The sequence below is a fragment of the Stegostoma tigrinum genome, chromosome 8 (assembly GCF_030684315.1).
Source record: "Stegostoma tigrinum isolate sSteTig4 chromosome 8, sSteTig4.hap1, whole genome shotgun sequence".
Classification (NCBI taxonomy): Eukaryota; Metazoa; Chordata; class Chondrichthyes; order Orectolobiformes; family Stegostomatidae; genus Stegostoma; species Stegostoma tigrinum.
Window position 1 is genome coordinate 55,316,829 of NC_081361.1, and position 14,154 is coordinate 55,330,982.

The 14,154-nt window shown below is 37.3% G+C and overlaps 1 protein-coding gene across 1 annotated transcript in view; it reads right to left on the reverse strand.

Annotated features, from left to right (window-relative positions):
* Positions 1 to 14,154, reverse strand: part of dab1a (DAB adaptor protein 1a) — a 400,410-nt gene that overhangs the window by 144,553 nt on the left and 241,703 nt on the right. The window contains exon 4 of the mRNA XM_059647688.1: positions 1,034 to 1,132. Within this exon, the coding sequence (XP_059503671.1) occupies positions 1,034 to 1,132 (99 nt within the window). The remainder of the gene's footprint in view (positions 1 to 1,033; positions 1,133 to 14,154) is intronic.

Consider the following 14,154-nt stretch of genomic DNA (forward strand, 5'->3'; position numbering starts at 1 on the left):
TAAGCTGGACAATATTTAGGAAATTCCTCTCTCTAAAGCTAATTATTTTCTCCGTACTGGCTTTGCATCAAAATTAATACATAAAAACAGTCGATGACACAAGCTGATCTGGTGAGTAATATGTCAATAACAATATCTTATCATTTGTTGCAGTGTTCAATTGTTGTTCTCTGAACAAAAAAGCAATCTTTTGTAAAACTACACACAATATTGAAACTGCCAAGCTGGCTGATCAGCTGACTCAACACTGGTCGGTAGACCTGAACAATAATGAGTGGTACATTGATCTATTGTGAAATACTTGCAATTTCCAAAATGCAAATTTATATGCTCTCCTCTTTGAACCTTGCAGAGGATAACGTAAGCATCAGACATCAGAACATTTAATTTGAGCACAAGATACATATTTTGCTTATTCACAACAAAAGTGTTACTTTGTTAAAGGTGGTATTTGATTCTGAATTTTGTCATATACATCTATTCAGCTCAATTGGATTCTTGTATTCCTTTAGCTCAATTACATTGCAACATGTCTGTCAAAACCGTCAGTTTTGCACATCACATCAACGCTATATTTGAGGAATGAAGTGAAATGAACAAGCTACACATTACATTTTGAAAACAGCAAAAATCATAGCTGGTCTTGCACAATTTCAGTTTTACAGATGTAGCAGCATAGTACCAGAATTATTAAACTTAAACAAATCATTGAGTCTTTGGGTCTCAGAGAATGGATGCAAAACTCAAAGCTTTCCCTAAAATACATGGAATCAGCAATAAATCCCAAAGATGCAGGTCTCACATTGTTGTAAGCATGCATGTCTAACTTTTTAAAATCTTCTTGGTATCCTGCCGTGTTGATTTCAGCCCAATATCTCATCTGACAATAATGACAACTAAAGGATTGATAAAATGGAATGAAATCTATCCTGTATGAGCTTTAGGCTCAATTCATCCTCATTCATTGTAGAATCTGAGACCTGTAAGCGAGGAATATTTTTTATAAAGGTTCTCTGCTAATATGGTGACTTACTCCTGTCTTTTCATCAAAGATTTTTATGCCTCCAAATGAAATGGTCAGAAAGATTCTCTGTTTATGTTCCCCTTTTGACCGTGCTGCAGCTGCAATTCCCTGTAGGAGATAAAACAACGTAAAATAAGTGTCAATAAGAAAACACAACATTCAAACAAGCAGTCCTTGTGTTTCGAGCTTGCTCAGCACAGAAGTTCAAAATCACTACTGAATTCTGTAATAGTTTCCCATGCCATTCAATTGTGTTGAATTTGTGGGAGGCCTAGTGATATTAATCACTGGACTTAATTCAGAGGCCCAGGCAATGTTCTGGTGGAATTGAATTCAGTAAAAACAGTCTAGAATTAAAGAGTCTAATGATGACCATTAATCTATTGTTGATTGCCAAGAAAAATCCATCTGGTTCACTAATGCCTGTGAGGAAAGGAAACTGCCATCCTTACCTGATCTGACCTACGTGTGATTCCAGATCCACTCTGAATTACCCTCTGGACAATTAGGGATGGACAATAAACACCGGTCTAACCACTGATAACAGTGTGGAGCTGGAGGAACACAGCAGGCCAGGCAGCAGAGGAGCAGGGCAGCTGACGTTTCAGGCTGGGACTTTTCTGAAGAAGGGTCCCGACCTGAAAAGTCAGCTTTCCTACTCCTTTGATGCTGCCTGGCCTGCTGTGCTCCTCCAACTCCACACTATGTTATCTCTGACTCCAGCATCCGCAATTCTTACTATCTCTGATCTAACGAGTGATGCCCAGGAAATGAATTTTTAAAAGTAATAAACTAATAAATTAAAAATTGTTTGGAAGTGGCACATAAAATCTGGTGAAGGAAATTGCTGAACATTGTATTTGGGAAACAGCATAAGGCTGTCTCAAAGAAGTAATCTCACATAATTTTACTTTCGTACTGCCTTAGAAAACAAATTGCTCACAATTTATAAAGCTGAACTTTTGATGTCATTAATACATGGCCATGTCATATCAAAGTAATTAAAAATAAATCTGGCCATATCCTTCAGAAATATTCTACATTGTTTCACATACACTGACCTACTTTGAAGGCTAATATTATATTGAAAATAGAGAACAATGAAGCTGACAAGATCCCACAGCTGAGATGAACATCAATTAATCAGTTTGCTTATAGTGGTTGAGAGGAAAAATCAGGCAGAAAACAGATAAACTTAGTTCTCCTCCTTCAAGTGAGCAATGGGATTATATATATGCACCAGTTCCATGAAAAATTGGCAACTGGGTTAACAAACACTTGTGATAATACTGTAGTCTTTAATACTGCACTAAGTATCAACTTACATTGTGTGTTCAAGTTTTTGGGCTACCATTTTCTAAATATTTGACAGGACACCTATCAGTTTTGTGGAATTTGCAAAGATTAAATCCTGGCTGTCTGTGCATGCAATACCTCAAGAATCTAAGCTTTCATGAAAAATCAGATCTACATAGGGGCAAACAAAGAAATTTACAAACTATGTTGTGATAGCTGAAGGCAGCAATTCCATTTTATTTTAATATATTATTTCTTTGTAGTAACATTACATTGCTGCTGTTCCATATCACAATTCAAGAATTTTCAGAACGTTTGTGTCATTTTCCTGACCTTCTATTACATAGCCTGAAGACATGGGCAGCTATTGAGATTGTACACGCATCTAAGGTAAGAAAAGGTCACAGTATCTATCAAACCAGTCCTAAAATAATGAATTGACAAGGCGATTGGTCAAAAGGCAGTTATGATACTGTAATATTGTGTGTTATGTGTTTAATGGTTTTGGTTTTGGGATGAAATTAATGACAATCCACACCAAATTCTAGATGAATGTAACATTGTTAAAGGGCGAATTCTTCTATTATCTGTTTAGATCCTGAATTGTGCAACTGTAGCTGCTGCAAGTAACCTCGGCAGATAAGGAACAATCACCTAGCTTTCACATTAGAAAAAAATAACATTGATGCTGATAAGTTTATACGGCAGTTAATTAAGGCATTTATTTTCTCCTTGATTATGTTAAAGCTAAGATCATTCAAGTCTTTATTTTAATTTATTTTTGATGGCATCACTGGTCAGGCCAGCATTTACTGCCCATTGCCCGGAGGCAGTTAAGAATCAACCACATTATTGTGGATCTGGAGACTGGACCAGGTAAAGGCAACAGTTTCCTTCCCTAAAATACATTGGTGAACCAGACAGGTTTCTCCAATGATTGACAATAGTTCTTGATCATCACTAGACACTTAATTCAAGATTTTTTTGTTGAATTCAAATTCCATCATCTGACATGACAATGCCACTAGGCCAATCCCTCCCCATGAATCATTAATCTATCCAGCATTATTTCATTTGCTGCTAGATTCTTTATTTTTGGAAGAATTGTAGAAAAATGACTGCTAACTGAAACAAGTGTTGAAGTCAAATTAAGGTAAACTTGACAGAAATCATTTCTGAACAATTGCAAGATGCTAATTTTCTTTCTGTTTGCATTACTCCCAATAAAGAAACTGGTGATATGTTCTTTTTTTATATAAAATATGCCAGTTCCCCCTCAGGCTGTGTCTGGTGCTGTATGAGAAAGCTTGCAGAGGATCACTGGGACCTAATAGGAGGACAAAATGACAAGAATTTTCCACTGCTGTACTTGCCATCTCACACTTCTGCGTCTATTAAATTGAATGGGTCAAATTCATGAGCTGACAACCATATAAGCAGAAAACCCCAGATAATATGACTAAACTTTGAAGGAAAAAAAATGCCCTCAATAGCCTTGTATTAAAATCATATGATTGCGTCAGCATAAAATAGCATGAGTGAAAACTGATCAGTGTCATTCCAATTGTTTCAAATATCTCAGCCAAAACATTGAGTTGCACCAAATTGGGCACAGTCTCAGAGCAACATGTACGTCTAGGTGCTGTTCAAACATTTAAACAAGCTAGTGGCAGGCCAAAGGCAAATTGGTCTGTCAGTCTTATTTGTGTTTTACAGGTTCTCTGTGCACAGCAGTTATCTAAGATAAGGTCAGGCTTTTTTGCCATCTTTCAAAGATAAGAAAAATCTAATAGAAGCAGGGTAATTTGACAAAGCAATGCAATAAATGTGCTTGTCTATTAATTAGCATGACATTCACCTTGATATTTGAGCAAGTGGGAATACCCTTGAGGACGTAAACAGTGAATGCGCATTAGAAAGATTACGCTGAAATATACATCAAAAAACTAGGGTGAAAAGCGTTCTATCATAGACACTGAAATTAGAAGCAGAATAAAAAGCTGAGAATTACTTTTTAAAAAAATACATTGTTAGAATGAGTTTGAGGTTATGATGGGCATGTGGTGGGGATGAGTCAGCTTAATTATTTTCAACTTCTCCAGTTATAGTTGACTGCAGCAAAAATTTAAATTGGTCTTAAACTATCTCTTTAATTACTAATCTCTATCATAAAAGTATGAAACTGATGCAAGGTTTACCCAAGTGAAGGAAAGACCAATTTTCTTACCTGCTGATTCAAGTTAAATACTGAAAATATAATGTCAAATAAACACACATATACATACAAGTTAAAAAGGGATAGTGTCCAGTACCAAAGGAATGTGAAAGAAATAAACAGTTTAAACTCATTCTGCTGGACTGATATTTTATCTGAAACCATGGTTGTTATGTTGGTGGCTTGGCTTATCAACAGCTTCTGTTATTCTTAGAGTTTTTGGTGTTCTGATTTTTTAAAAATTAATGTTGTTATTAGGTACCATTTCTTTATGACAGACAGAGAGGAAACCTGTTTAGGAAAATATGAACAGGAATAGGCTACTTCAGCCAGAGATAACAAGGTGTAGAGCTGGATGAACACAGCAGGCCAAGCAGCATCAGAGGAGCAGGAAAGCTGATGTTTCGGGACTAGATCCTTCTTCAGAAATGGCTAAGCTACTCAGCTGGTTGAGCGTACTCCTGTCCATTTAAATTGGCCACTACTGATCGAATACTTCAATGCCTTTTATTTACAAAATACAAGTATCCCTATATCACTTTACACCATTGATAATGAAAATTTTTCAGTCTCTGCTTTAAATATACTCAAAGTTTAAGGTTTCCTAGCTCTCTGGGGTAGAGAACTCCAAAGAAACACCACATTCTGAGTGAATAAATTTCTCCTCATCTTGTCCTAAATGGTATCCTCCTCATTTTTAAATTGTGCTTATTAGTTCTAGACTCCTCAACCAGGCGAGCTATTTTACCTGCATCTACCTTGACTGTTCCTTTAAATATTTTGTAAGTTTCAGTGAAATCATCTCTCTTCCTTGGAAACTCTCGAGAATACAGGCCTAGTTAGTCCAATCTCTCTTCATAGGAAAGTCCTGCTATGCCACTGTTGCACTCCTTCATTGGCAATTATATCATTCCTGAGCTAAGTAGACCAAAACTGCACACAGTACTCCAAGTGCAGTCTAACCAAGCTCCTACACAATTGATCCTTACAGTTTTCTGTCTGTTAGCCAATTCTTAATCCATGAATCCAGCTCCTATTCCAAATGCTTTGACAGACTTTATCAAAAGTCTTCTGAACATATTACAATGCCCCTTTTTCAATTTTGTTCATAACATTCTCAAAAAGCTTCAGCACACTTGTCAAACATGGTTATCTGCTGACAAATCTATACTGACTATGCCCAATCAGATCAATTGTATCTAAGTTTTTAACTATCACCTGATAAGACAATAAGATACAGGAGCAGAATTAGGCCATTTGGTCCATTACATCTGTTGCGCAGATAGATTCCAGCATTTTCCCTGCAACTGATTGGAGGCTGATGGGAGTGTAGTTTCCTTTCATTTCGCTTCTTTCTTCTGTAAATAGTGTGTGACGTTTGGTGGCTTTCAATGTGCAGGAATCATTCTAGAATCAATGGAATTTTGGCGATGATTGCCATTGTATCCATTAGACCATAAGACCAAAAGATATAGGATCAGAATTAAGCTATTCAGCCCATTGAGTCTGCTTCACCATTCGATCATGCCTGATATCTTTCACAAACCCATTCTCCTGCATTTTCCTTTAATCCTTGATCACTTATTGGCTATCTTTAGAGATAATACCTTCAACATACTAAGATATAGACTCTCAGGTATCAGGGAATTACCAAATTCCAGCCTCATTAATTTTTCTGGTACACATTTTTAACTGATATTAATTTGCTTCAATTTCTCATTCTCTTGAATAATCTGGATCTCTGTGACTAAGAGATTTCCACTTACTTCCTCAGTGAAAACAGACAAAATAACCATTTATATTCTCTGGCATTTCTCCATAAAGTCCTTTGATTCTGCTTTTAAGGTCACTACATTCGGCCAAGTGCTTCCTTTTTATGTAACTATAGATCTTTCCCCAAACTGCATTTGTATTCCAATCTATTCTTAGCAGTGTTTTGGTTGTTTTTTGCCATTTTCTGAAAAGTTTCAAATCCTCAGAATGATTACTATTTACGGTCTCATTATAACCTCTTTCTTTTCATGTTATACAACCCATAAGTTCCTCTGTCAGTCATGTTTGATTGACATTTTTTGAGCTTTTTGAACCTTGAAGGAACATATAGTTCTTTAAAGATAGTTCACTGTCAATGTACAGTCAAGCTTTCAATGTATTTTCCCAATCCAGCTCAGCTAACTTGAGCTTCATGCTTACATAATTCACCCTATTCAAATTTAACACCCTGTTTCAGATTAAACTACATTACTTTCAAATATAACATCAAGTTCTATATTATTGCGATCACTCATCCCTAAAGGTTCTTTCACAACAAGATTATTAAGTAGCCATTTTTAGTGAATGATACCAGACCCAAAATAACCTATTCTCTAGTTGCACTTCAACATACTGCTCAACAAAACCATCACCAAGACAGTCCAGAAACTTGTCCTCCATGGCTTAATGCTCAATTATTTTACCTAGACTATATAAAGATTGAAGTCAGCCATTATCACTGTTTTACACCTGCTACATGTTCTCTCAGCTCCTGATATACACAATGCCCCACACTATCGCTACTATTTGGCGGGCTATAAGTAACTCTAACTCATGCCTGATGCCTCTTGCTGTTTCTTAGCTCTACCCAAACAGATTCCACGCATTGTTGTTCTCATCGGAGATTCTCCCTTACTACTGATAGTAGTGATTATTAGCACAACTTCACATCATTTTCATTCTTTTCTGCCCTTCCTCAACATTCAGTTCGAGTCCTAGTCATTGTGCAGCCATATTTCTGAAATGGTAAGTATATTATAACCATTTACCTCTACTTATGCTGGTAGATCATCCATCTTGTTGTAAACCTCGCATGCATTCAAGTCAAATGTCTTTACTTTTGGCTTTTTGACATCATTCCACATTCAAGGCATACTCATTAATTGACTTTATTTTTCCTGTATTTTAGCTGCAGACTTTCTACTTTCTGCTACCAGCTTAACCCTCTTCCAATTTGGGTTAGGCCTCAGGTCTCCATTCCCCCCAAAAAGCTAGTTTAAAACAGGCTTTTATAGTCAATTTTTAAACTAATTTTCTTGGCAAAAATACCAGTCCCAGTTCCATTAAAGTGCAACTCATCCAACCTGAACAGGTTCCATTTTGCCCCAGAACTAGTCACAACGTCTCACGTATCTCCCCCTGCTTATGTTATCTTGCAAATGGCACTGGGAATAATCCTGAGATTACTGTTATTGAAGTCCTGCTGTTTAACTTTCTTTCTGACTTCCCTAGTTCTTCTTTCAGGACCTCATCCCTCTGTCTGCTCATGATGGTATGAATGTGGGCTACGACTTCGGGCTGGTAACCCTTCTCCAGAAGGATGTCCTGCAGCCACTCAGAAATATCCTTGATCCTGACAGCAGGGAGCCAATACACCAAATTAGAGTCAAATTTTATGCAGCATAAACCCCTTATCCGATCCCCTGACCATGGGTTCCCATGTCACTATTGCCGTTCCATTTTTCTTTCTTTCTCCTGATCAGTTAAGACTTCCTCGGTGCCATGGACCTGTCTCTGGCTGAACCCCCTGAAAACAATTGGCTTCACTAGTTTCGAAAATGGAATACTGATTGGTAAGCACTATAGTCTCAGGGAACACCTGCTCTACCTCCTTGGTTTTCTTAGCCTGCCCGGTAATCACCTACGCTCTGGCTCTACACTTCTAATCTACACAGTGTAACCAGCTCTCTTTCTGAGCTACCCATGTAGCACTTTGTCTAACAGAGGCACAACCATGACTCCAGTCAGTGTTCAAGTTCCAAAACCCAGTGCTCAAACTTATGCAGTCAGTCATGTTTTATGGAGACGTGTTTGTCTGGAACAGATGGTATACCCCTGACTTCACACATACTGCAGGGTGTACAATATTTGTCCTCATTGACTTGCCACTCCATAACATTGTTATTTATTGGTTTAACATAAATAGAAAGTTATTGCAAACTTACTGTAACAAACTTCAATTTTGTTAATTTTATTTTCCTTCCGTTTTACCCTAATATCTTATTTTACTTTGACAAGATTTAACTTCCTTTTCCATTTGCTTGTGTTCTCTCCCAAAATCCAGGAAGTTGCTTCTTCTTTATAAATGTGTTTTTCTTTAGTTTTAAGCCAATTAGACACAATCACAAACTGTACCCTCTCACCAACTAATAAACATACAGATTCCCTGTGACATCAATCTTGGACTTTTGTTTCTTACTCAGCCTTTCTCAATGCTGTGTTTAGAATGAAAGCACTCCCTGCTCATCACACACTTATTAAACATGCTGCCTTCTTTCTCTACTGTGTTCAGAATGAACCCATTGCCTGTTTCCCACACACTGTTCAAACCTGCAGCCTTCTCTCTCAAGGCTGACTTTAGAATAAAGCCTCTCCCCATTCACTACACTCTTTTTAAAATTGTTGCCTTCTCTTTTGGCAGTGTGTTCATAATAAAGCTCCCTTTCCCAGCCTTTCTGTTCTGTATCCTTAGTTTCTTCTCCCTCTCTCTGCCAAAGGCAATGGCCTGCAACTTGTTTGTACATCTCTGTGTCTCAGTTCATTGTCTCCAAGCTTAATAATTGCTGGTGATGTTTTCATCTCAAATGTGTAAGCGTTCTCATCAGGGCATAAAATTGCAATAGGAGACAAGGGTCTCTTATGCCTCCACAGGGAAGATTGACTGGCTTCCTTGCCTTTAGACAAAATGTTAATTTCAGTTTGGCTTTCAGTGTGTAATCCACATTGAAACTTGACCCCTTGTGATCAAGAGATGCCTGTAGCCATTTTACTCCTGTGTTTTTGGTTCCATTTTTAAAACCATTTCAGGCCATGAAAGTCTCAGCTATTAAATTGGAGATGGAATTTGAAAATGAATAGTCCATATTTTACATCACCATGAAATTATAGAACTGTTCATCCATTTCATTATTGTATGCATTTCAAGTCTTCGTAGACAGTTTCTAATTTTGGGTGATTTTGTGGAAATGTCAGGCCTCCTTATCTGTGAAAAATATGTAGTTATGAGGCCCACCTGCTCTTGCTCTCATTGATGAAAAATATACTTGTTGTTAGGAAATAGGAACGTAGTGTTCACATTGGAGATGAAACATTCACACAGTGGTTGTCATTTTAAAAATGCATTATGAATCTACTTTAATAACACTTAAACATTCAAAATATTACTTATTGAAATGTAACATGATACACATCTTTCTTTGAAATTTTAATATTACTTGTTTCAAAAGAAAGAAACTCTACTGTTTATCTTTGACATGCTGACAATTCAAATCGACAACCTGCTTTGTGCAAGAGGCTTGTTTTTTTTTCACTTTGATCCATGTAACGTAAAAATAGGGATGGTGCCAGTATAGAATATTAATAAAATTACATGGACACTGTTTGAGTGCCACAACACAAGCATATTCTTTGCATGGATAAATAATCTTGAAGACTTTTCTTCTGCTTTTCAAAAAGAGATGGAAAATATTTGCTTTTGTTCCAAAGTACATTTCAATCCAATCTGATGGTGGCAAAATTCAAACTCTATAGATGTTATAGGTATTTGTGAAGAAATTTTAATATTGACAGCAAGTTACAGCCACATAAGTTGAGCAGATGCAAATCTTGACAATCTAGGTAACATCATCAGTGAGCCTCCGATTTTTATGTTCCCATTACATGTTTGTAAACTGTAGTCAGTGCAATGGGACTTTGAGGGAACACTGCAGCACATTTGTCAAGGTATGTTTGGTCTCTATCATTTTCTTTAAAATGCATCTGGTTGTAGTTACTTGAGAGGCTGAAAAGGAGCAAAATTATCCCACATCATTCCCCTATCTGAAGTAATTAATTGTAGCTGCATTGACATGTTGTCAATGTTGCGAATGTGTCAGGGTGTGAGGGCAGTCTGATTTCAAGCCTCTTAATGACCAGAGCATTCTGACAACTCTTTCACATTATATTTAAATAGTTCCATTGGCTTATTCAGTTAGGGAGGGAGCTCAAAGAATTGTCTGGCAAATAATGTGTTCACTTTCTCATCATGCCTGTGCCGATCAGTTTTAGTATTTGCCGATTAGTATTTGAAGAGAAAGACACTTCAATATTGCACTGCCAGAGATATCACCCTGAATTTTATGATCAACTTCTAATTCATCTTGTGACTCAAAGAAAAGTGGACCATCACTGAAGTAAAAGCAGAATACTGTGCATGTTGGAAACCTGAAACAAACACAGGAAATGCTAGAGGAACTCAGCCAGTGTGGGAGCACCCTCGGAGATAGATTAAACATTTCAAGTCAGAAATGATTCTTCTCCTGATCGTTCAGACCTGCTGAGTTTCTCCAGCATTTTCTGTGTTTGTAGCACCATTGAGTTTGGTAATGAGTCGTTGTTATGGTGTTCTCCAGTGTAAGATTCTTGGAGTCACGTGCCCAAGAAAAAAATATCAGGTCAGGTTTTTCCTGTTATCAGATCTAAGGCAGTTGGAATGAATCTTCTGATAGTACATAGAAGCCCAACAATTTTGAGGCTAGTTTCCATTACTTCATTCCATCCTTCACTTAGATAAAGATCGCATCTGCATTTTCAGTTCCCAAAAGCATCACAATGAAAAACAGGTATCACTGGTACCATGGACAACTAATATCACAATAACAGTCATAGAATCACAGGATCATACGATACAGAAAAGGTCCTTCAGCGCAAGTCTGCAGTGCCAAACTATGCTAAATCTACACTCATTCCACTTTCCAGCTCTAAGTCCATATCCTAAAAATGTTATTACACTTCAAGTACTCATCCAAAAACTTTTCAAAAAGTCGTGAGGTTACCTCCCTCAGCCATTTTTTCAAACAGTGTAGTCCAGGCTCTCACCATGCCCTAGATGAAAGATGTTTTCCTCAAATATCCTCTAAACTTCTTTCTTTCCACTTTAAATATGGGCCTTAATGTTACTGATCCTTCAACTAATAGGAACAGCTGCTTTCTATCCACCCTGTCCATGCCTATCTTATACAGCTGTATCACGTCTCCCCTCCTCATTCACTCTCCAAAAAAAAACTCGGGCTTTTCTAGCCTCTCTTCATAGTAAAAGCACTCCATTCCAGGCAACATCCTGGTGATTATATGGTTGTCATCACTTTGTTATTTGGTTGAGTTTGCTATGCAGAAATTGTTGTTATATTTCTGATGTTGTGATATTGACTACACTCCACTAGAATTTCATTGGTTGCAAACTGCTGAGAGATGTCCAGTGGTTGTTAATGGTGTTACATAAATGAAGATCTTTCCTTTTACTTGCAAAGAGCTGTCATTATTTCAAACACATTGCAAGAAGGTCTGAGATTCTTCCATGTCACTGAGAAGGTCAAGATCTGTTATTGAAAGGGAAGAGGCAGTCCTGGTGGATGCGATGGAAAATTCCTCCTGTTTCACTTGGCCGAAAATTAGTTCTTAAAAAAATGTCATTCCATTTTTTTGGAGTGGACTCCGGCACTCCCTTTAAGGAGATTTCTGCCAGGCTTCCCAAAACTTACAATGTGAGAACAAGTGATGCTTCATGGAAATTGATAGCTACAGATTTAAACATAAAGGGTTCTAGCAAGTTTTGAGAAGATTTGTAGCTCAGGTTGAGGTTCTGGATGTGAGTTTGCTCGCTGAGCTGGAAGGTTAGTTTTAGACGTTTCGTCACCATTCTATGTAACAACATCAGTGAGCCTCCGACGAAGCGCCAGTGTTATGTCCCGCTTTCTATTTATCTGTTTAGGTTTCCTTGGGTTGGTGATGTTATTTCCTGCATTGGTGATGCCATTTCCTGTTCTTTTTCTCAGGGGATGGTAGATTGGCTCCAAATCAATGTGTTTGTTGATGGAGTTTTGATTGGAATGCCATGATTCTAGGAATTCTCGTGCATGTCTCTGTTTGGCTTGTCCTAGGATGGATGTGTTGTCCCAATAAAAGTGGTGTCCTTCCTCATCTGTATGTAAGGATACTAGTGATAGTGGGTCATGTCATTTTGTGGCTAGTTGATGTTCATGTATGCTGGTGGCTAGCTTTCTGCCTGTTTGTCCAATGTAGTGTTTGTCACAGTTCTTGCAAGGGTTCTACTATATGTGAAAGACACCAGCATATTTATCATTTATATCTAATGCAGCTCTGACAATTCTTACAGCTCCATTAAAGTTATAAAAAAAGGTCTCACAACTGATGAGAAAAGATAATTTTAATATAGGCTCTATTAAAGGTAATTAACTTTGAAGTTACACTTAATTCTATAGCTGCATTAAAAGGCAGATAGATAAATATTTTACTAGAAATCCAACTTGAAGTTGGTACAGTTAAAACTTCAGGTGCCCAAGTCTTGATTGTAAAGTGAGCTCATGCATAACTTTACACAAACTAACTTGTGATCAGAGGTAATGGGAACTGCAGATGCTGGAGAATCCAAGATAGCAAAGTATGAAGCTGGATGAACACAGCAGGCCAAGCAGCATCTCAGGAGCACAAAAGCTCTCTGATGAAGGGTCTAGGCCCGAAATGTCAGCTTTTGTGCTCCTGAGATGCTGCTTGGCCTGCTGTGTTCATCCAGCTTCACACTTTGTTAGCACAAACTAATTTGTCCTTGCTTTGGAATTATTCCCAATCCTGAAATGAGATTGTTTGAATGGTGGATGCAAATACCCATATCATTGGCTCCTATTTTGTTTAAATTAAGTGCATGATGATTGCCAAACAACTGAGTCCACATTTCCACAGACAATTTTAAATGAGTTTGGCTACAGAGTATTTCACAACTAAAGCAATCTGTGGGATTACTTATCATCCTATATGGAGGACATAGATACTTCATGTTATTATCAATTCAGTAGGCAGAATTGTTCAAGTTTTATGGGAATTCCAGTATGCCATTAGTCACATCTCCAAAAATTACATTATAATAAAAGAATCTCCAAATGGAGTTTCTCAATGAGGCCAGAGACTGATAAGGGTCATAGATTATGCCTGAAATTTCTGCCACTCCACAATACCGGAGAGAAATTACTCCCGTTGAAAGTTCAGGAACTTTGTAACTACTGAATTTAACACAAGACAAAACTTAAAAAGTCATCTCAACAATGGAAGAATTTATTAAATATAGGTGAATTTTCTGTGTGAAAACAATAATGTAGCTGCCATTAGTGAGCATAAAATACAGAAGGAACAGGAGAATGGAGACGAATGTGATTCCAGGGAATATTGAGAGCATTGGAGGTATGTAAGAAACAGTAGATGCTGTGTTTTCTCATTGTTATTTATAATTAATATAAATTAAGCAGCATGGATTTGGTTCACTTGTTCATCTCAAACAGTATTAGCAACAGCTTAGACTTTAATTTGCATATAGACAACTCAGGGTCAACCTCCTGTTAGCAGTGTGATGATGTGGTTTATGGTCCTGGTCCTTACCTCATTAGCTTATCAATCTCTTAAAAAGCATAATTCTTAAAGCAAGATAAAATAATGCATATTAAGAGTGAAAATATGCAGAATAATTGCAAAACTATTTAATCAGATATGAAAATTAAAAAGTGAAGGCCCATGGGTTTACATAAAATATAGGTGGTTT